The sequence below is a fragment of the Heterocephalus glaber genome, unplaced genomic scaffold (genome assembly GCF_053883595.1).
Source record: "Heterocephalus glaber isolate CG9 unplaced genomic scaffold, H.glaber_assembly_v1.0 deba00001532, whole genome shotgun sequence".
NCBI classification, from domain to species: domain Eukaryota; kingdom Metazoa; phylum Chordata; class Mammalia; order Rodentia; family Bathyergidae; genus Heterocephalus; species Heterocephalus glaber.
In genome coordinates, this window is record NW_028258330.1 from 24883116 (window position 1) to 24904442 (window position 21327).

Sequence of the window (21327 nt, forward strand, 5' to 3'; positions counted from 1 at the left end):
CCGGGCCTTGGCATTCCCACTCAGTTTAGTATTTACGTATTTACTTATTTGGCTAGATTTGAACTCTTCTATCCTCCTGCTTCAGCCTATGTGCTAGGATTACAGGTATGTACCACACCTGGCTTAGAGTGAGCTTTAAAATTGAAACAGGGCTGAGGCATCAGGATCACTGAGTCTGAGGCCAGTTGGCTACAGAGTTCAAGGCCAGCCTAAACGGCATAGCAAAGAAAACCTGTCTCAAAAAGGCAAACAAAATAAACCACTGAAAACAGGATGTCATTCCAGCCTCAGATTGGTAACTCCCTGTTCCCTGAGACCCAAATGGTCTCCCCTCACGGTTGCCACCACTCTGCTCAACTCAGAGCCACTGGTTCCTTTCAGGTCCTCAGCCTTGCTCTATCCTGTCCCAGGCCATCTACTTATCTGCTTGATGTACTCCTTCCTCCAGTTAACCTGCACTAACCCGACTCAGTCCAAGCATCACCTCTTCAAGGAAGCTCTCCCTGGTCTCATTTACACAGATCAGATCCAGAGAGCTCCATGAGGGAACAGAATACATGCTCCCCCAGACTGGGAAGCACCCCAACTACAAATAGTCTGTGCATTCGCTGCATGTTTACTAATCCACAAAAGCAGCTGGAAGAAACAGCACACTGACAGCAGGGACCTCTGGTGCTGGTAAAGGAGGGAAATTCACCTATTACTCTGTGCACCTTGGTAGCATGCTTGATTTTTCACAAGAACATTTACTAGAAAGCACCTGAGTTCGATCCCCAGTACCAAAAAAAAAAAAAAAAAAAAGAGTATTTACTAGAGGGCCAAGGATTTAGCTCAGTGGTTCCACCGCCTGACACAAATGCAAGGAACCAAGTTCGATCCCCGGTACCAAAACAAAACAAACAAAAAAAGAATATTTACTAGATCAAAATGGGAAAAAATGGGGACAAAAGCCTTCCTTTCTTGGTGTCTTGAGACTCAACTAGGGACAGGGACAGGGAAGTGGAGAATGGGTATTTTTTCCTAGCAATCTTTCCTCCCCTTAACTTGACATGAAGCACAGAGTCCCAAGGCCCAGCCTAAACATCATCAAAATATTTATTAAAACCAAAGCAGGAGGAAACAGAGCTGTTAGGAAACAAATCAAAGTGCAGACTGGAGGGTAGGGCAGAGCAGTAAGTTAGTGGGGGGCTTCAAACACAACAGGAAGGGCCCCTCAGTCTGGGCTAGGGGAGCCCTTCACCCACCCCTGCTGCCCACCCTGTCAGTGAAGGCCCCCAATCACCTCTCCCATCTCATGTCCATCCTGGGGGCAGCTGGGGCCCTGAAGTGACCCTCTGGAAAGGGATCACCCCTCCATCCACCATGGCTGTCAGTCTGTCTCCCTCCCTCCCTTTCCCAATAAATAAATCAGTCAGGCATTAGCTTCTTCGGGGTCAGGCAAAAGAACTCAGGGACCCCTGCCCTTTGGCTCCCCAGGCTTGCCAAAAAGGCCTTGATAAATAAATAATGCTCTGTTAAAGCTTCGATCAGAAAAAACTTTTAAGACAGAAGTGCTCTCAATGTCTTGCAAACCCAGTCAGCCAAGGCCTCCCCACCTGGCCTGGCCAGGCCAGTGCACAGGATTGGGGGCAGGCGCCCTCCCTGGGCTTCATTGGGCCCCTGGAGCAAGGAGACCGAAAGTGCAGTTAGAGCCCCCCACGCACACACATGAACTCATGCACACATGTGGACACACCAGGGTGTGTCTGCAGTGCACACACGGATGTGTTCACCTTCATTCCCGGGTACATGCGCACATACATGCTCACACACCACACACCCCAGGTGCACATGTGCAGGGTGCTGGGTGCATGCACATACACACCACGAACACAGAGTCTTTCCCTTCCTGGCTTCTTTGATCTCTGGGTGGCAGCCAGACCCCAGAGCTAGAAGCTACTGGAGAAAGAAAAAAGAATATAATTACACTTTTCCAATCAGGTTGGAAGGATGGCTTGGGGGAGGGGGCTCCAGAGGCAGGGTGGGCATCTCAGGAGATGGTGCCCCCCTAGAGCCTGTCAGAAATCCAGGGGGGTCAGGTCTCCGAAGTCACAATCAAAGAGGTCTCTGATGCCCTCGCCCTCCTCAAGGCCAAAATGGTAGTCGAGGGCCTCATGGGGTGGGGAGAGGCTGATGAACTCCTCAGGAAGGAGCCCAGGAAAGTCCTCCCGCACATGCTCCAGGAGTGAGTCAGCAGCGACCAACGGGGACAGGTGATCCTCATCCACAGGGGCCCGTAGGCCACTCATCCGTGACAGCAATGGCTCTGGGGAAACAGGAGAGCATCATAGGCCAGGGATGGCCCAGCAGGGACAAGAGGGGACTGCCATGCCTGCCTGCCCACCCGCCACCTCCCCTTCACCCACCTTGCTCCAGGCTGAGGAGGGACTGGCTGGGATCCATGGCAGGAGAGGAGGGGGGAGATGATGGTGGTGGCACTGGGGTGACAGTATCACCTGTCCTATCCTCTTCCCCAGAAGCTGCCTCCTGGGACGGGGTCTTTGCAGGGCTGATTCCACCTGCACTCTCCTCAGGGCACAGGAAAACATCAATGGGGCCTTGTTTGCTCTTAAGGGAGATCTGAAAGGTCTGGGTAGAGGCAGGAGGCAGGGTAAACTGAGGCCTGGGTGACCACTATCCCAGTTCAGCCTGTTCTGGTCAGGCCTGGAGCCCCTGGCCTCACCTCTGAAGAATCCACAGCTTGGAGCTGGGTCTCTGGAGGGGCCTTGATCACCATGACCATCTGCTCTGCAGGGTCTGCGATGCTACGAAGGTCCTGGCAGGTCACATAGGCCAGGGTTGGTGGAGTCAAGGACCACATGACTTTTGGCCTCTGGGGGCCACCTGACAGCCCCCAAGACAGGGGCCACAGCTAGTCACTCCTGTCCTCTTGATCCTCACTCAGGGCCTGGCACAGTTAGTATTCAAAACCTCGTTCCCGGGCCGGGTATTTAGCTCAGTGATTCCACTGTCTGCCTCGCAAGTGCAAGGTCCCGAATTCAATCCCCCATACCAAAAAAAACCAAAACTTCGTTCCCCTGAGCTTCAACTGCCACGTGTGTACAATGTGTCCACCTACCCATCCATTTCCAAGCTAATGGTGATAGGTGCCATCGCAATCCCATGTAAAATGCTTAACACAATTCCAGGTCTGCTGGGGGCAATTTATGATCTTAGTGTCAACTGACAGATGTGTTCCAAATTTGTCTGTGTACGGTACTGGGGACTGGACCCAGAGAGCACTGAGCTGCATCCCCAACCCTTTTCTTTTTGTTTTGAGATAGGGTCTTGCTAAATTGCCCAGGCTAGCCTCAAACTTTCAATTTTCTCTCCTCAGCCTCTCAAGTGGCAGGGATTATAGGTATGCACCACAACAACCAGCTGTGACCAAAGTTTATAAACACAATTTTGGTATCCACTAAAGAAATATTTTAATGAAGTTTCTATTTTTCTGAATGAAAAGCAAAAACTTAATGTCCCCAATTTTGTTTTTTTTTTGGTACCGGCGATCGAACTCGGGACTTTACGCTTTTGAGGCAGACGCCAGAACCACTGATCTAAATCCCCAGCCCAATGTCCCTAATTTTGAAGCTACAACTATGTGCTGAATCACTGCACTAAATAAATGTTTGTTACTGCTGATACTAGGATTTTTAAGGTCTTGCTGTGTACCCCAGGCTGGTCCAAAACTTAAAATCTTCCTGTGTCAGCCTCCCAGGTCCTGAGATTACAGGTATGGGCTACCATGCCTGGCTAGCTTTTCTTGTTTACTCTGCACAAATTTGGAATTAGATATTACCATCTCCCCTTTTATAGATGAAGCTGACACCCACAGAGATTAGGTAACTTGTCCAGTGTAACGTGGTGAGTAGATGTGGAGCCAGGACCTGCACCCAAAGCCAGAGCCCTCACCTGAATCCAAGGCCTAGTTCCACTTGACAAGACTCCCATCTGCCAAGACTGCCCTTCACCACCCACACACCCCCAGCCAATCCAAGGATATCGCTGGCTGTCAGAGTCCTCAGAGAGCAGCTGCAGCTGTGTGGTACAGATGTGCATTAGGTGGTCAAGTTGCTGCTCGCTCTCCTGCAGCTGCCGGAGGTCCTGGGTCAGCCCTTCAAGCCGCCCGCTGATCCCCACTGTGGTATGGCTGCCCCTGTGGGGAGGAATGGGGGAGGGGGGCATTTAGCAACTCCTGGCCCCTCTGCCCATCAGCCCTGGCCCTCAGGGCAAAGTCCACTGCTGCTGCTATCGTATGAGCCCTAGGCAAGCCTTTTCCCCTCTCTGGTACTGATATCTCAGCTGGGCACCAAATCAGATGGGCACAGGTTTAAAGCCTGGCCTGTCAACAAACACGCACATGTCCCTACTAGGGAGTAGGGTAAGTACACGATGGCACGGACAGGCCATGGCATATGACACAGCTGTTCAAAAGGATGAGAATAATTAGGTGTACATTTGGAATCATTTACAAGATGTGTTGTCAAGTAAAAAGAAAATGATGCAGAATGGTATGATCTACCCAAAACTGAAAAGGTAGGAGAAAGAGAGAGAGAGAGAAAGAGAGTGCACTCAAGCAGTAGGATGCCTGGGAAGGGAGGTATGGAGGGAAAAGCAAATCAAAAGCTAACAAGAATAAACATCAATGCCAGACAAATCTCAGGGATGACAGCAGAACCCTACATGGTGGTCAACAATTACGAAGGAGCACAGAGGAACCTTCTGGGGAATGGAAATGTTCTATATATCCTGATTTGGTGTGGTGGCTATGTAGTGAACAAACAGGTAAAGCTGCAGCGAGCAGAACAGGCAAGGTTTGTGTATATCTCAGTATCTACCATCCCAGGAAGCCACTGTTCTTCTAAGCCTCAGTCTCCCCAACTGTCAGATGGGGATGCAGGCAGCCAGAGGCAGGTTCTTCTGCCTGCACTCCTGCCTGGCTGCTACCTACAGCCACTGGATGTGGTTCTTAGACTTCTTGGCAATGAGCTGGATGCCCTCCAGGACGTTGGTGATATCATAGATGCGTCGTTTCTGCACCTTCAGCACCTCGGCTGCCCAGTTCAGGTCGACAACGCCATCAGCTGAGCGGCTCAGCAGCTCCAGGAAGCGTTTGGTGGTTAGATTCAGTGATGTCTCATAGCGCGATTTCTCCCCTGGGGATTTCACACCTGGTGTGGGGGTGGGAAGGCAAGATGGGGTCCTCACCCATCCTCAGCCTCAGGCAGGCCTGCCTCCTGGGCAGTGCAGAGAACAGGATGGTGGGGCACATGGCTCCTTCTCCTTGATGACACCAAGCAGGGACAACCAGGGAGGCCTCATGGCCACTGCCTGCCAACCACAGCATTCCTCTTCTGGCAGGGGAATTCCCCACCCCCAAGGACAATCCCACTGTCTGCTGGGCCCCCAGAAGCCTGGCTCAGGCCCAGCCCTGACTAGCTAGACTTTAGTCTACAGGCATGTAGGTTGTCCACACCCCCAACCTGGGCCTGTCTAGCCTAAGTCCCATGGTACCTTTCCCCAGGTGCCGGCCTCTGCCCCGGACTGGCCCACTGCTCTCAGCCAGGTACTGGTGGTCAGTTTCCAGGTCCAGCCTCCGCTTCACCTGCAGCAGGCACAACAGGAGGATGCCCAGTAACCAGGAGTGAGGCCACAGAGCCTCAGCTGAGGCCCCCTGCCTGTTTCTCTACTAGAGTCCCATATAAATGAGGGAGACAGATCCTGGGGGATACATCATGGAGGCGATACCCGTGTCACACAGGACACTCAAGTAGAAGGTAGCAGATCTGAGTTCAAGCCCAATCTCCACCACCACCACCCTGTGGGCTGGTGGTAGTTTTAAAATATATCGGCAAAATATATTTTTGGCTGTGATAGGGATCAAACATAGGACTTTGTACATGCGAAACACACATTCTACCACTGAACTATGCCCCTGTCCCCTATACCACCCCTAGCCCTTACATTTGCAAATCTTTTTTAATATTTATTTCAAAAACGAGGGCTAAAGGGCCTGGGGATTTAGCTCAATGGTGCTGCTGCCTGCCTCGAAAGTGCAAGGTCCTAAGTTGGATCCCCATACCAAAAAAAAAAAGGGGGGGGGAGAAATTCAGGGCCAGCCTGAATTAAAGAGGGAGACCCAGTCTCCCCAAAGGCCTAAAACAAAAATGAGGGCTAATTCTCTTCTCCTTAAATACAGGCTGGATCTGGCAAATGGCTTCTAAGGAATAGAATGTGGTGACTTCTAAGCCCAGATCACGGAGGCCCTGGAGCTGCTTCTTGGCCATCACTATTGGACCACTCTATGTGGGGAGTGGCTGCCATGTCAGACAACTCAAGTAACCCTGAGGATGGATGACCCAGTGACAAGGAACCAATACTTACTCCCAACAGTAAGACGGGTGAACTTAGAAGCAAGTCATTTGACCCTAATTAATCATGACTTTTTTTGATACTAGGGATCGAACTCAGGGGGACTCTATCACTGAGTTATACACCCAGTCCTTTTCTTATTTTATCTTTTTTAAAAATAAATTTTATTTTATCCCACTCCTTCCTCTAAGGCCCCTTCCCTTCCCTATATACAAAAGCTGTTACCATTTTTTCCTTCCTCCCTCCCTCCTCCCCCGTTCGCCTTCCCATTCCTATTTGAACATTCCTATTTTATTTTAAGACAGGGTCTCACTAAGTTTCCCAGGCTGGCCTCAAACTTGTAATCCTCCTGCCTCAGCCTCCCGAGTAGTTGGATTCTAACTGTGTACCACCACACCCAGCTAGTCAGAACTTCTGATTGCAGCTGGGGCCATCATTCTGGCTGCCATCTCCGAAGAAGAGATCCTTGCAGCTAGGTGTGGTGGTACACACCTGAGATCCCAGCAGGAAGATGGCTGCAAGTCTGAAGCCAGCATAGTGAGTTCGAAACAACAAAACCAAAAACCAAAAAACTAGAGACTCCCCCAAGCCTGAAGTTTCCAGCTAAATCTTCCTGGAATTCCTGACCCACAGAAACTGCATCATAAATGCTTGCTGTTTGAAGCCACTGAATATACAGGTCCCTTGGGCAAGGTACTTCCTCTTAGTTTTTTTTTTTTGGTACTGGGGATCGAACTTGGGTCCTTGCGCTTGCGCAGCAGGCGGCCCGGCTCTGTTTTTGACTAATCTACTCGTCCATTACCGTGGCAGCAGGTGATATTTGTGAACTGCTTTGCACTCATTGACTTATTCCATTCTATGGACTACCAGAATGGCAACAGCCCCATTTTACAGATAAGGCAACTGAAGCCCAAGGTCAGAGGCCCAGGAGAGGCAGAGCTGGGATTCCTACTGAGGACCGTGGAGGAGGAACCCAACTCTTAGCCCACACCACTCTGCCTTAGGTCAGATGCTCGGGCACAGAGACTGTCCCGAAAGTCCCAGAGGCAGCTCCAGCGCACCTTGCCCAGAATCATACCTGCCGTCCCTCCACCAGCCACAGGCTTTCACATTCAGACCCTTTAGCCCACTGCTACCCTCATTACATCCAGGTGCCACAAATCCATCCACACAGCCATCATCACCTCCCACTGGAGGGTCAGCAACCTCCATACCACCTGCCCCTTTAGCTGGCCCTGCTGCAGCAGCAGTGCTGTTGCCTTTGGGCTCATCTGCCCTTGGCTCTCAATAAAGACTTCTAAGAAAAAAAAAAAAGACTTCTAAGAAACCTGTGCCTCCAAGCCTTCACCCATGTGGGGCCAGGGATTTAGCTCAGTGGCACCACGCCTGCCTTGCAAGTGCAAGGTCCTGAGTTCAATCCCCAGTACCACACCCCTCCCATAAAAATACCAACCCCCCCCCCAAAAAAACCCTTCCCCCATGTCAGTATCTCCTCCTGGATTGCCCTCGCCCACCTTTCTCCCTCTCCTCTGTACAGCTGCTGCTTCCCTCTCTGGATAGGAGGATCACCACGTTTGTTTTGGTACTGAGGACTGTAGCCAGGTCCTTGAGTGTGCTAGGCAAGCCCTCTTCCACTGAGCTACACTCCCAGCCCTTTTTATTTTGAGATATGCTCTTACTAAGTTACCCGGCGTGGCCCTGAACTTGTGATACTCGTGCCTCAGCCTCCTGAGTAGCTGGGATTATAGAAATGCAGAGGCCAGAGATGTCACATGCCAGAGACCTTGTCTCAAAACAAATAAATAAACATTTATTTAGGAATACCTTGTAGCTGTAAAAAACTAAGGCTGGTCAACATAGTCTCAAAGACAGACTGAGAGCCAAAACAATAGGGCAACAGATATATATGATCCTTTCTTGGATTACAAATCTCATGAACTGCTGGGAATGGTGGCACATGCCTACAATACCAGCTATTTAGGAGGCTGAGGCAGGAAGATCGAAAGTTTGAGGTAACCTTTCAACTTAGCAAGACCCTGTTTAAAAAAATAAATACATAGGGGCCGGGGATTTAGCTTAGTGGTTTCATGGCCTGCTGCGTAAGCTCAAGGACCCGAGTTCAATCCCTGGTACCAAAAAAACACAAAAAAAACCCCATAAAAATCAAACAAGAAAAAAGGCTAGGGATATAGCTCTGTGGAAAGGCCCTGGGGTCAACTCCAGTACTGCAGAAAACAATCTTAGGAAAACAAAACAGGACACCTGTAATACCAGAAATGGGGGGCTGAGGCAAGATTACAAATTCAAGATCAATATAAGGTATATTGTGAGTTCAATCTGGAGGCTGAGGCAGGAGGATTGCCATGAGTTTGAGGCCATCCTAGTCTACATAATGAGTTCAAGGGCCAGCCTGAAGTACATAGGAACTACATAGCAAGACCCTGTCTCAAATCTCAAAAGAACAAAATGCTGGGTGTGGTAGCACATTCCTGTAAACCTAGCGCACTTGGGACCTGAGGCAGGAGGACCTCTGAGAGTTTGAGGCAAGCCTGGATTTACATAGTGAGTTCAAGGCTATCCGGAACTACACAGGAACTACATAGTGAGACCCTATCTCAACAAAACGAAAACAACATCAACAAACCAAACAAAACAAAAATAACAGAAAGAAAAATGGGTGGGCTGGGATCCTACCCTCAACTTTCTAGTTTTTCTCCTCAATGCTAGAGAATCAAACCTAGTACATGCCAGGTAAGCACTGAGATACACCCCCAGCCCACCTATTTTTACAGTGATATGCATTATACATATTCAAACTTGCACGTTTTTATTTTTTGGTGCTGAGAATCAAACCAAGAGCCTCCAGGATGTTGCAGGTGCTCTTACCACTCAGCTACACCCCTAGGCTTTATTTTTCATGGCCACAACAGTGGGGAGGTAGATAGGCAGGGCAATAAGAAATGGCTGACTTGCAGAGCCCTGAAAACAGGAGGTGCTCCACAAATGCTCACTAGGGCAGAAGCCAAGCATATAGCTTATTTCATGGACTGCTTGCAAAAATGCCAGAGCAGAGCTGGTGAAGCCAAAACCTGGGGCTGTGATTCTGGCCTTCAGCTCCAGGATGGTGCCAGTTTCAACCTTGACCACACAGAAACCTCCTGCAGGTCTGTAAATAGGGTAGGGGAGACCAGGAGACTGTCACTTGCCTCTGTCCTAGCACCTTACTGGCATGCACTAACTCAACATTGCCACTGAGGCTGCCCCTGCTATATCACCTGGCGGGGAGGGGGGAACAGAGGGCATTTCTCTTTGTCCCAGTCCCTCCCCGACCCTGCAGCTCAGCTCCCTGAGGGCAGGCCCCACAGGCTGTTAGGTCTCTGCAGCCCTAGGCCTTCTACGTGCTTGTCACAAAGGTGAAGGAGGATATAACTTCACAGATCCCAGGCAAGTACCCGCAGGGAGTATAGGAGACAAGCCAGCTGACCGACCTCTGGCACATACCCCCTGCCTCATTTATCAGGAGGGACGGAGGCGCTTCTAGACTTTCTTCAATTACCATCAGCATCTCTAGGTCAACACTCAGGTAATTTGGACTGGGCCCACCACTCACCAGCTGAATGAGCAGAGAAGGTTTGACTATCTCTAGGCCTCAGCTTCCCAATCTATAAAAAGGGAGGTTGCTGATAGGGTTAAATGAGTTAATTGGGTAAAGTGCTCGGCCCAGAGCCTGGCACAAAAAACATCTTCCAAACAATGGTGACTGCTATTGTTATTATTATTAGCATTTTGGTGATTCCGGAAGGAAGGCAGCACTGGGCACTGGGCCAAAGGGGTTGGGGGCCTTTCCAGGATGCCTCAGGGACCAGCTGCCACCCACACCCCATCAGCAGTTGAGAAGTTTCTACCTTAGCCCAGGGCGGCCCCTCCCACTTGTTTCAAGCCTGCTGCTGAGACCCCATTCTGCCCAGCCAGCCCCTGCCAGCTCCCACCTTCACTCACAGGCCATAATTCAGCAGTTTCTTCTAGGGCCCCCCTGTTTGAACTGGTCTTGAGCTTCCTGCTGCTCAGGGATCAAGAAGGACTTTATCTAGGAATTTCCCTGGGACATTTCTTCGTCCTGGCCCTGGGGGACTCCTCCCCAGCTCTCACAGGCCCAGCCCACCCAGTCCTTCCACAGAGGCTCAGGGGTCTGCCTGCCTGATTAATGAGGTTCCATGGCAACCAGGGGCTGGGAGGGTGGCAGATGGAAGGACAGGCACTGGGAGGGGATCAGCAGCTGGCCCATCGCCCCGCCCCTGCAAAGAAGGCCTCCCAGCTAGGAGGCCTCTCTCCAGAGGCCTGGAGGGCCAGGCCTGCACCTGGCAGTTCAGCATCAAGGCAGGAAGCAGGGTCTCCTCCATGGCTCTCCAACGGCCAGGACCTTCCCCCGTCCCCTTCAAAGCCAGGCCCACTACCCAGCAAAAATACCAGTTCACATCCCAGGCCCACCACCTGCAGCTGTACGATGTGGGACAAGTCACTTCCCTTTCTGGGGCTCATTTGGTTCCCAGAGTGAGTCAGAGGGGAACTGTGACAACACTGAACTCACAGCAGGCTTGTGAGTTTAGCTGGCCTGAAGTCTGCCAAAAGCCTGGTCTGCAGTAAGCGCCAGCTGAATACACGTGAGCCGTTATTATGAGTCCAACACTGGAGCAACTGCAGTAGGAAGCCGAAGCCTCGAGTACAGGAGCAAACGGACTGGCCCGAGGTCACCCTGCACCCCGGGGCGGGGCTCAGAGGCCCAACCCAGGCTCTGCACCGCCCAGGCCCGGGCCTCTCAGCCCTTTCCTCCACCGCCCCGCCCCCGCCCGGCCAGGCACCGCGCCCTCCCGGGTCCGCGCCGCGCGAGGTGGCGCTCTGGGTCCCTGGGGTCCGTACCGGCGGGCGGCCGAGAGCTGGGCGCGGCGCGCTGGGTGGGGGCCGGGGCGCCTGCGGCGTGGCGAAGAGCAGCAGGTCAGGGTCGCCGGGGCCGGCGGCAGGCGCAGCGGGGGCCGGCGGGGCGCTGGCGTCCTGCGCTGCGGAGATGATGACGATTTGCGAAGAGTCGAGCAGCCGCAGCGCGCCGGCCCCGAGCAGGGCCTCCAGCGCCGGCGCGCATGGGCCGCCCGCGGGGGCCACGGCCATGGCGCTCACGGCCCGCGAGGCCCGGGTGGCAAGCGGCGGCGGCGGCGCGGGCCCATGGCGGCAGGCCCCGGCGAGAGCTTGATCCCGCTCCGCCCCCGGCCGCCACTGCCTACAAAGTCCGGGCCACTTTTACGCGCCAAATCCTTTTTGCCGCGAAAGAGCCACGAGCCGCCGAGCGCCGCCACCATTGGCTCTCCCGGCTGTGACGAAGTCGGCGGCGGCGAAGCCCATTGGCTATAGCGCTCTGAACCGGCGGCGGGGGCGGGACTGGGCGGCGGCGCGGGGCGGGGAGGCCAATCGCGGGGCGGGGCGGCCAATCGTGGGGCGGGTGGGGTGGGGCGGGGCGCGCGCAGGCTTTGTCGGGGCTGTGTCTGAAGCACTCACTCTCCCAGCTCCTCGTCTGGGCGGGCGGAGTCCGAGGCGTGGGGACTTGGAGTCGGTCCCCGCCCCCCCCACACTTCCCGTCCAGTGAAGATTTAGAATCGCCTTAGGGTTCGCTTCTGCACATCTCACCCACAGCAGATCCCACATGACCCCCAAACCCTCAGCCAGTAACGCGCATATCCTTAGCCCAGAGCTCCAGAAACTGCCCCCTCTTTTCTGGATGCTCAGGCTCACCCCAAAACTAACCCTATTGGCCGCATCTCCCATCAGCTTGACCCATTTACCTTATTCACTGTCAAATCCTGAGCCCTGTCCTGTAGCCTGCGGGGACTTCGGCCGGCCCATGGAGCCTGGGCTTTCCTAGAAGCCCACTTTTTTTAGCTGAAGTCCCATCAATAGCCAGCACGTGCCCAGCATCTGCTTGAGCTCTTTCACTCGCTCACTCTCCGCCATTCAAAGTTCCGGGAACCGACTCTGTGCCCCTTAGCTCACACCTCGAGTCATGGCCATAAGGGGCTCAGCGCAGTGAAAGGAAGGAGGGGCAGAGCGGTAATAGATGTACACGACTTGATGGATGGAGAGTTAGCCCCCGCAAAGGGAGGAGGTGAGGATCCAGGCATGAAAAGGCATATAAACCAGAGGCCCTGCCATCTGACCAATAGTGTCTTCTGCAGGCTTCCTGCCGGCACCGAGGACAGAGGTGTGAAAGACTTAATAAGGCCTGCAAACTTGCCTGCCCTCCGGAGGAGGTGACCCACAAGAAGAAGGTAAGTAGGACACAAACAGAAATGAAATCTCTAGTCCTGGTATAAACATCACCTCTTCCAAGGAGCCCTCCAAGGTCAGGGTCACTCACTTCTTTCATTGCCCAAAGCTACCTCTGTTGCAACACCTTTTTTTTTTTTTTTTTGAGACAGTCTCACTCTAGCTCAGGCTCATCTTGAATTCACTGTGTAACACAGGCTGGCCTTGAACTCACGGTGATCCTCCTGCCTCAGCGTCCCGAGTCCTGGGATTAAAGGTGTGTGTCACCACACCTAGCAAGTCACAATGCTTTCTTCCCTATCCATCTGAGAGTTCTGGGAAAGCCTCCTTCCAACACTGGCCTGGCTCAGAGAGGCGCTAAGAAAGGTCATGAGTGAAACACAGGCTCATACCAGAGGTGACCTTGGATGCAATATGAAGGCCAAAGTCCTCAGCCTCAGAATCACCTGTTAACTTCGGGACCATCCCAGCCCTGCCAATTTAGAATCTCTAGATGCTGAAGATTGACATTTTGTTTGAATTTTAGATGAAATTTATATATTTACCTAGAAACAAGAACTTGAAAAGGCATTTCATTCCAAAAATGGGTCACTAGGGATTGATGGGTTAACAAGCAACCAGTCCAGGAGATTTTTATGTGCGCTCACCTTTGAGAACAAATTGACCTACACATACAGCCATATTATGGAGTGCAGTCTCAAATTACAGCTCCTGAGAGTGCTTCTCAGCCTCAGTTTCCTTAGGAGGAGTTGGGCATGGTGGCACACACCTATAATCCCAGCACTCTAGGAGGATGAGGCAGGAGGACAGAAGTTTTGAGTCTCACCTGGGGAATTTAGAGACACTGTGTTTTAAAATAAAAATGGTTGGGGTGTAGTTCAGTGTGAAGGTCCTGGGCTCAATCCTCAGGAAAAAAAAAAAATTTAAAAAGCTGTCATAAAGGACCAGGGACTTAGCTCAGTGGTTTCACTGCCTGCTGCACAAGTGCAAGGAGTTCGATCCCTGGTACCAAAAAAAAAAAAAAAAAGTTGCCATAAAGATAAGCATGAGGGACTTAGGATTTGAAATGTCCTGTAGATTCTGAGGTGGTTTTGGAAAGTAGTTTTTTCCCCCTCAGATGAGCAGTTTGTGAATTACTCATTGCAAATCCTAGTGTGTCAGAACTAGAAATGACATTGGAGATCACATAAGCCTTGTGCTGTACAGATGGGAAAATGAGGCCCATTCAGGGGAAGGTGGTCATGAAGCCAGCCAGTGACAGAATCTGGCCCCAGCCTGGTTCTCCAGCCCTGGAGCCTGTTCCCCTCCCCCAAAAGCTGAGGGTAGATTTCATTCTACATAACGAAGCCAGCAACTGACAGAGTGAGAGAAGCCGGCACATTCCCATTCCAGATGGAGAGTTTCCTTTCCCTAGTCCTTCCTAAAGGGTCTCAATAACATAACATTCACTTTTGTGAAGCTCTCTCCTACGCAATAGTCATTCAACAAACACTGAGCATCACATACTTGCTGAAGAGAGGAACCATACTATTATCATGGCTCCATTTTATGACAGTAAAACTGAGGCCCCAATGGCATGTGCTTACCTAGTAGATGAAAAGGCTATTATTCAGGCTTGTGAGGCCTAGCCCAGGCATTTTCCAAAGCCCTGCCCTCCCCAGAGTATTCAGGTAGCTCAGGTAGAAGTAGGTGCCCTTCTTCCCACACACCCTCATATCCTGCTGCAGTAGAAAGGAGTGAAGACCAGAATTTCCAGCATGAAAATAAGGAAGAGATAAGGGCTTTCTGGATCTATTAATACCTCCTGGAAAGCAGAAGAGACCTGATGGATGAGGCCCTTTGGCCCTGGGCCAGGAAGATCTTGATAAGGCTGTTCTCAGCGTCAGCAGTTCTCCTGAGCTGGTTGGGCTTCCAGAACATCCACATCACTGGGCAGCCACTTCCACCGACAGTCTCCTTTCAAGCCAATAATCCTGCAAGGGAAACTTATTTATCCACAGAGTGCAGGAGGGGTGTGAGGAGGCTCACCGAGGCACCTGAAGCTCAGGGTCACCCAGCAGAACTGAGCTGGTAACAGCCTGTTCCACTGCAAAACCCAAGGCTTGCCCTCCACAGTAGCCGCCCTTAATATCCCAAGAGCCAGGCTCGAGGTGCTGAGATGATAATGTGTGGCTCCCTGAAGGCATTGGGGGTGGTGGTTTAGTTAAGTGCTTCCACCCCCCATTATCTCTACCTCCTCTCCAGGAGTCTGTGGGGGTGAAAACTCCTGGGCCCATGGTCCTCTGCCTGGACACATTGGCCCCTTATTCTTTCTGAGATCCAGGATGCTCCAGGAGTGACAGAATGGACCTTGGCACTAGGAGGAGGGAAATAGGAACTTGTTCTGTGTGACTGGGATTCATGTCATTTCCTCTGGGCCTCACTTACTGGACCCCCAAGTACCTACCGAGCACCTACTGTGTGTCAGACGTGCTGCCAGACACCGGGAGATAGCCATGAGCAAGACAGACCCCTCTCGTAGGAGACTAAAGAATTTGTACTAACCCACACAGATGTTCATTAAGAAGCTTGATGAGGAGCATGAATAATGTAAAGCTGTTTATTCTACATGCAGCACCTCCCCTAAACATACATTCTGAACTTTAAAAAAAAAAAACCTCCGGATATGAATATTCCATCATCATACAGAATGCATAATTGGGCAAAATGGCTCTGTGGTGACTTAATTTTATTAAGGCGCACAGAGACATCCATTGTTCAATCTTGGCAGAAGCCAATGGGTTTTGCATCTGCAACTCCTCATTCTTCTTCAATGGCCTGGTGACAGTTTACTGTCCCTGGAGATGTTGTCACCATGCCAGTGCAGGTGGTGTCTGGGCGCGTGCAGGAGCAAACTTGCAGAGCCCAGCAGACCCACTCTGTGCCTTCCCAGCTGCTTGACTTGAGCCAGTGGCTCTGCCTCTGCAGGAGCTTTGCTGGCCTTGTCCCTGGGAGGAGGGCTAACACCTCTCTCAGGATGGTGTCAGGGTTACGTGAGGAAACAACTCGAGCACAGTTTGCAGACTGGTCCACAGATGTGGCTTAATTTATACCTGGAGTATTTTTTTCAATTATGAATTAGTTCTCATGGTTTTAAAATAAGGAAATGCTGGCTGGGTGAGGTGGGATCACGCCTGTAAATCCCAGCACTCAGGAGGCTGAACCAGGAGGACTGTCATGAGTTCAAGGCTAGCCTGGGTTACATAGGCTGATCCTGAACTATACAGGAGATCTTGTCTCAAAAAAATAAAATTAGGAAATGCGATAGAAAAATTCAAATATCTGGGCTGGGGATTTAGCTCAGTGGTTCCGCTGCCTGCCTCGAAAGCGCAAGGTCCTGAGTTCGATCCCCGGTACCAAAAGAAAAAAAAAAAAGTTCAAAAATTCAAATATCCAGGGCTGGGAATTTAGTTCAGTGGTGCCACCGCCTGCCTCAAAAGCGAAAGGTCCTGAGTTTGATCCCAGTACCAAAGAAAATTCAAATATCGAATTCTGTGTGTGTGTGGTACTAGGGATTGAACCCAAGGGTACTCTATTACTGAGAAACATCCCAGCCCTTTTTCATTTTTTATTTTGAGACAGGGTCTCACTAAATTGCCCAGACTGGCTTTGAACTTGTGATCCTCCTGCCTCAGCTTCAAGTAGCTAGGGTTACATCTGTGCACCACCACACCTGGCTCTGGTGTTTTGTTTTCTTTTGTTTTTTGTACCAGGGATCCAACTTGGGACCTTGTGCTTGTGTGTTTTGTTTTGTTGTTTTGTTTGTTTGTTTGGTACCGAAGATCGAAGATCGAACTTGGGTCTTTGTGTGCTTTCACAGCAGGTGCGAAACCACTGAGCTAAACCCCCTGGCCCAGTTTTGTTTTGTTTTTGAGACAGGTCTCGCTATGTAGTTCAGGCTTGCCTCAAACTCACTAAGTAGCCCAGGTTGGCCTTGAATTCACTGTGATCCTCCTGCCTCAGCCTCCCAAGTGCTGGGGTTACAGGTGTGTACTACCACGCCTGGCTTTTCTGGTTTTCTTTTAAAACAATAATAGTTGGCAACACTGGCCAGCACAGCAGGGTGCTAGGAAATTACTGTGTCCATTTAGTCAGGGCCTTTATACTCCAGGCCGCCATGCTCTATCCCTGGCCTGCCTCACTCAGCACCCACACTTGCTCTGCCAGCCTGGGTATCTGAGTTTGCAACTCCTCACATACAGTGCCTGGCACAGATGGAGCCCCCGGTATGTGTTAGCTAACTGTCAGTCACATTATTACTGGCATTATTGTCACCAAGGCACCAACTGGCTCCAGCACAACTCCTCTGGTCTGCAACAAAAGGTAAGACATGGGAGAGTAGGGAAAGGGGGCATTTATGGTGAAACAGGAGACATGGGCTTGGTGCCAGCCAACATCCTGGCTGTGTGGCCTCGGGCAAGTGCTTGGTCATCGATGAGTGGGCCCATATGTTCAGTGGGGTTTGGGCCAGACGGTCCAAGGTCCAATGTGGGTGATAATTAGGTTTCCTTTCCCCACCCTGTCACTCCTGAGCTCACACTCTGGGGACCTGTTTTCTTCTCAGGCTTGCCCAGCACAATTTCCTTTCTCTCAGCCACCCAAAGGGCCCAGGCTTCTCAAGAGAGGCAAAAGCATTCATGGTAGCTATCCCTTCTCTGACCAGGACCACAGAGAAGGGTGCCAGGGGACCCGTAAAGACACGGGGCTCTGTTTTTTCATCTGTAAAATGGGGATAATGAAGATAATAATAGAGTTTACCTGCTGGGGTTGTTAGCCCACTATGTGAGCTACTCCAGTGCTTGCCACACAGAGAGCCTCAGTAAATGTCAGCTGTTACTAAGAATAAAGATGAATATCTGAGGCAGCTTGTCTACATACAGAGGAAAACCTTCATACTACATCCTCAGACCATTTTAATGTTGTTGTTTTTTTTTTTGAGACAAGATCTAAATTGCCCAGGCTGGCCCTGAACTTTTGATCTCTCTCCACCTCAGCGTCTCAGAGCAGGATTACATGCATGTGCCACCACACTCAGTTAAAAAGCCATTTTAGCCAGGTGTGATGGCACATTCCTGCTAAGGCAGGATTATGAGTTCCAGGACAACCTGGACTACATAGTGAGTTCAAGGTCAGTCTGATCTATGTAGCAAGAACCTGTCTCAAAAAACAAAACTAAACCAAACCACCAACAACAAAAGGGAAAAATTTAGTTTGGTTGCAGAATAGACGTTTTCTTGAGGCAATCCCTGCCTCTCAAAGGCTCTGGGGGCACAAATAGGCACAGAGACAAGGAGAAGAAAATGTTTGACGGGCAGCAAAGTGTATAGCTGGTATAGCTGAGGCAACTCCGTAATACATTGATCCTGAGACGTTCATATTATAACATCTTTGAAACTGAGGCGCATCTCTCCATCCAAGGAATGTTCATTTTTAGATAGTAGCTCTTTTCTTTCTCAGGAGCTCAAAATGATGGCAAGTTTTGGCTTTGATGGCATCTTAGAAGTGATGAGCTACAGTGCACATGAAGTATTGGGCAGAGCTGGGGTGTAGCTTGGTGGTAAAGTGTGTGCTTGGCATACAAGAGGTCCTGGGTTCAACCTCTAGCACTGCAAAGAAAGAAAGAAAAAAGAAAGAAATGGGTAGGAAAGTTCTGGTCATTATGCCTGCCATATCACAAGCCCTCAGGTTATTCTGTGATCTACAGCATCACCAGCACGGTCCAGGCGGGCACAGTGGAACTGTCCATTAGCTTTTCTTTCTCTCCTTTTCTCGATGACACCTGCTGACCTGCATTTGGTCCGCAGGTTGACAGGCTCATGGCAAATCAGTCAGGGAGGGGAGTAAGGAGGGCTCAGGATGAGACGAGAAAGACTTTTTATAATATATTAAGATATTCAGGGAGGAGGAGCCAGAGGTTTCCCCTGCCCTTTTTTTAAACAACAACAAAAATCCCTGCTGGAAACCAGAGTTATATATATGCCAAACAGTCCAGGAAACCCAGCAGGCCTCCTGGAGCTGGCAATGAACCGAAACAGGGGCATTGTGTCCAGGCCACTGGCTGGCTGAGGGGGCATTGTTAGGGCCTGGCCCTGTCTGGGAAGATAGGGTAGAGGGGGCAGGGGGAGTGTGTTCCCATGACTCCCTGGGGATTAATGACAATCAGGGCCAGCTGGGAAGCCTGGCATGCCAGGGGCCCGGTGGGTAGGCAGCTGGCTCCAGAGGGGCTAAGGAGGATGGCAGGGGACTAAAGAGTAGGTAGCAAGGTCAGGGCCTGTGTTTTAGTGGGGGCAAGGCTTAAGGAGGGACATATGGGGGTCATTCATTACACCCCTCGCCCTTCCCCTTACTCCCACCTCCAAAGCCGTGGGTCACGGTGCCTCTCGCCAAAATACACCCACTATTCTGCCCACTCTTCTAGATCTGCCCACTATGTTCTGCCTCTGCCACCTTCTGCCCCCTGTCCAGGCCTCCATGATCTCTCAACTGCTTGACCACATGGATTCACCTTGCCAGCCTGGGTCCCTATGCTCCATTCTCCTCCAGCAGCTGGAAGGATCTTCAGCAAGCAGAACTTGCATCTCATCACGTCATTCCCCTGCTTAAGCCTGCTCCTTAGGCTTGGAAGAAAGCCCAAACCCCTTTCCCTGGCCCATGAAGCCTGCCTGAGACCTGAGCCGCACCCTTACAGCCACAGCCAGGCTGGCTCCCTTTAGGGCCTCAGCATGCTGTCAGCTGTTCTCTCCCCAGGCTGGTGCACTTTCAGGGTCCCTTGCCTGGGACGCCCTTCCTCCCCAGCTTGGCTAGCTCCCTCTTGATTCAGGGCTCACTGGAAGCCTCAGCTTCTCACAGTTCTCTCCAAGTCCCTCTCTCCCACTGTTCTGGATTATTTACTTCACCACACCTACCACTCTCCAAATTTTTTTTTTTTTGTAGTACTGGGAATTAAACCCAGGGCCTCTCCATCCTAGGCAAGTGCTCTACCACTGAGCTACATCCCCAGCCCCAAAAGTCTTTGCATATTCATTGGTCATTCTTCCCTCCCTAGACTGTAAGCCCCAGGTAGACAGGAACTGGCTTCTTTCATTGCTGAATCCTGGCCTCCAGTATCATCTGGCATTTAATAAGGACTCAACCACTGTGAACTATTATATTTTTTTCCTGTTCTTAGGGCTGGTAAACAATGACAGCTGGTGTGTGTTCAGTTGTGGTTGATTGGGAATCATGAACCTCAAGTTCATGAACTCAGGGGAAAAACTGTATTTCTGTTTTCACTAGCTTTTATCTTTGTTTCGAGACAAGGTCTTGTTACGTAGTCCAGGTTTGCCTTGAATTCACTATGGCACCCAGGCTAGCCTGGAACTTGGGGAGATTCTCCTGCCTCAGGCTCCCAAGTGCTGGGATTACAGGCTTATGCCACCATACCCGGCGTTTGTCTTTATAATAGTGTACTTTCTTCAAGTTTGAATTTAAGAGACAGGTCCAGAGGACTATTAGCAGTGCCTGGGACTTTATTACCACTAGAAATCACAGCTGTTTCCATTTAGGTCACAGCCACTGCAGGAATTTTTAGGTTATTGTTTATGCTTATCACACCTTTGAAATCATGGCAGTTGTTATTTAATGTTTTGTTGTCAGTTTTTTTTAAGAACATATATTTCTTTTTTTAAAATTAGTTTTTTTTGAGACAGGGTCTTGCTATGTAGTTCAGGCTGGGCTCAAACTTATGATGATTCTCTTGCTTCAGCCTCCTGAGTGCTGGAATTATAGGTGTGCACCACCACACCTAGTTTTGTTTTGTTTTTTAAAGAACATATACTGTATTCCTAAATCACACATTTTAAAAAATATTTTGGGGTAGAGGGTATAGATCAGTGTGGTAGAGCACTTGCCTAACATGTTTGAGGCCCTGGCAGCATATACATACTCACAAATCTGTTTTGGTAACTATTTCAATACTTGTTATAATGGATTTCCTTTGAAATCCTATGTATTTTATTGAATGTGCTTTGGAAACAGCACTGAGAATAGTTGATAGTCTCTAGGTGCCAGAGGGGTTCATCACACACATAAGCAAAGACTCTAAAAGAAGTATCTCAAGCTGGCCATGGTGGCCCATGCCTGTAATCCCAGCATTTGGGAGGCTGAGGCAGGAGGATTGCTTAGAATTTGAGGCTAGTATGGACTGCATAATGAATTAAAGGCCAGTCTGGACTTCATAGTGAGATAAAACATAAAAAGTCTCCAAAGAGCTGATGTGGCCTAGCCCCCTCCTTCTCCCAGCCCTTTGGGAGAGGCCAGAGTGAGGAGCCCAGAAGTGCAGTGAGAATAGGATTTCCAGGACCTGCATTTCAATTCCACCTGCCCTCTGTCTTGTTCATTAAATAATGGCACCCACAGAAGCCTGGAGCATGGAGCCCTGGTTCGGAACACAGGGAGCCCTCCATCTGGAAGCTGCTCCTCAGACCAAAGCTCAGCACTCAGCCCTCCTCTGTCCTCCACCTGGGCCCTAAGCTCAACACCCTCACTCAGAAATGCTCTTCCAGGCTGAAGTAGAACACTCTCATT

At 50.7% G+C, this 21327-nt stretch overlaps 1 protein-coding gene across 1 annotated transcript; it reads right to left on the reverse strand.

Annotated features, from left to right (window-relative positions):
- Nucleotides 1–1077: 1077 nt before the first annotated feature.
- On the reverse strand, nt 1078–11714 carry E2f1 (E2F transcription factor 1). Its single transcript, XM_004867933.3, has 7 exons — nt 11329–11714; nt 5554–5644; nt 4991–5210; nt 4043–4195; nt 2723–2837; nt 2406–2628; nt 1078–2305 (listed from the first exon to the last, which is right to left on the reverse strand). The coding sequence occupies exons 1-7, from the start codon at nt 11572–11574 to the stop codon at nt 2058–2060; spliced, it is 1296 nt and encodes a 431-aa protein (XP_004867990.1). The 5' UTR covers nt 11575–11714; the 3' UTR covers nt 1078–2057.
- Nucleotides 11715–21327: the final 9613 nt, after the last annotated feature.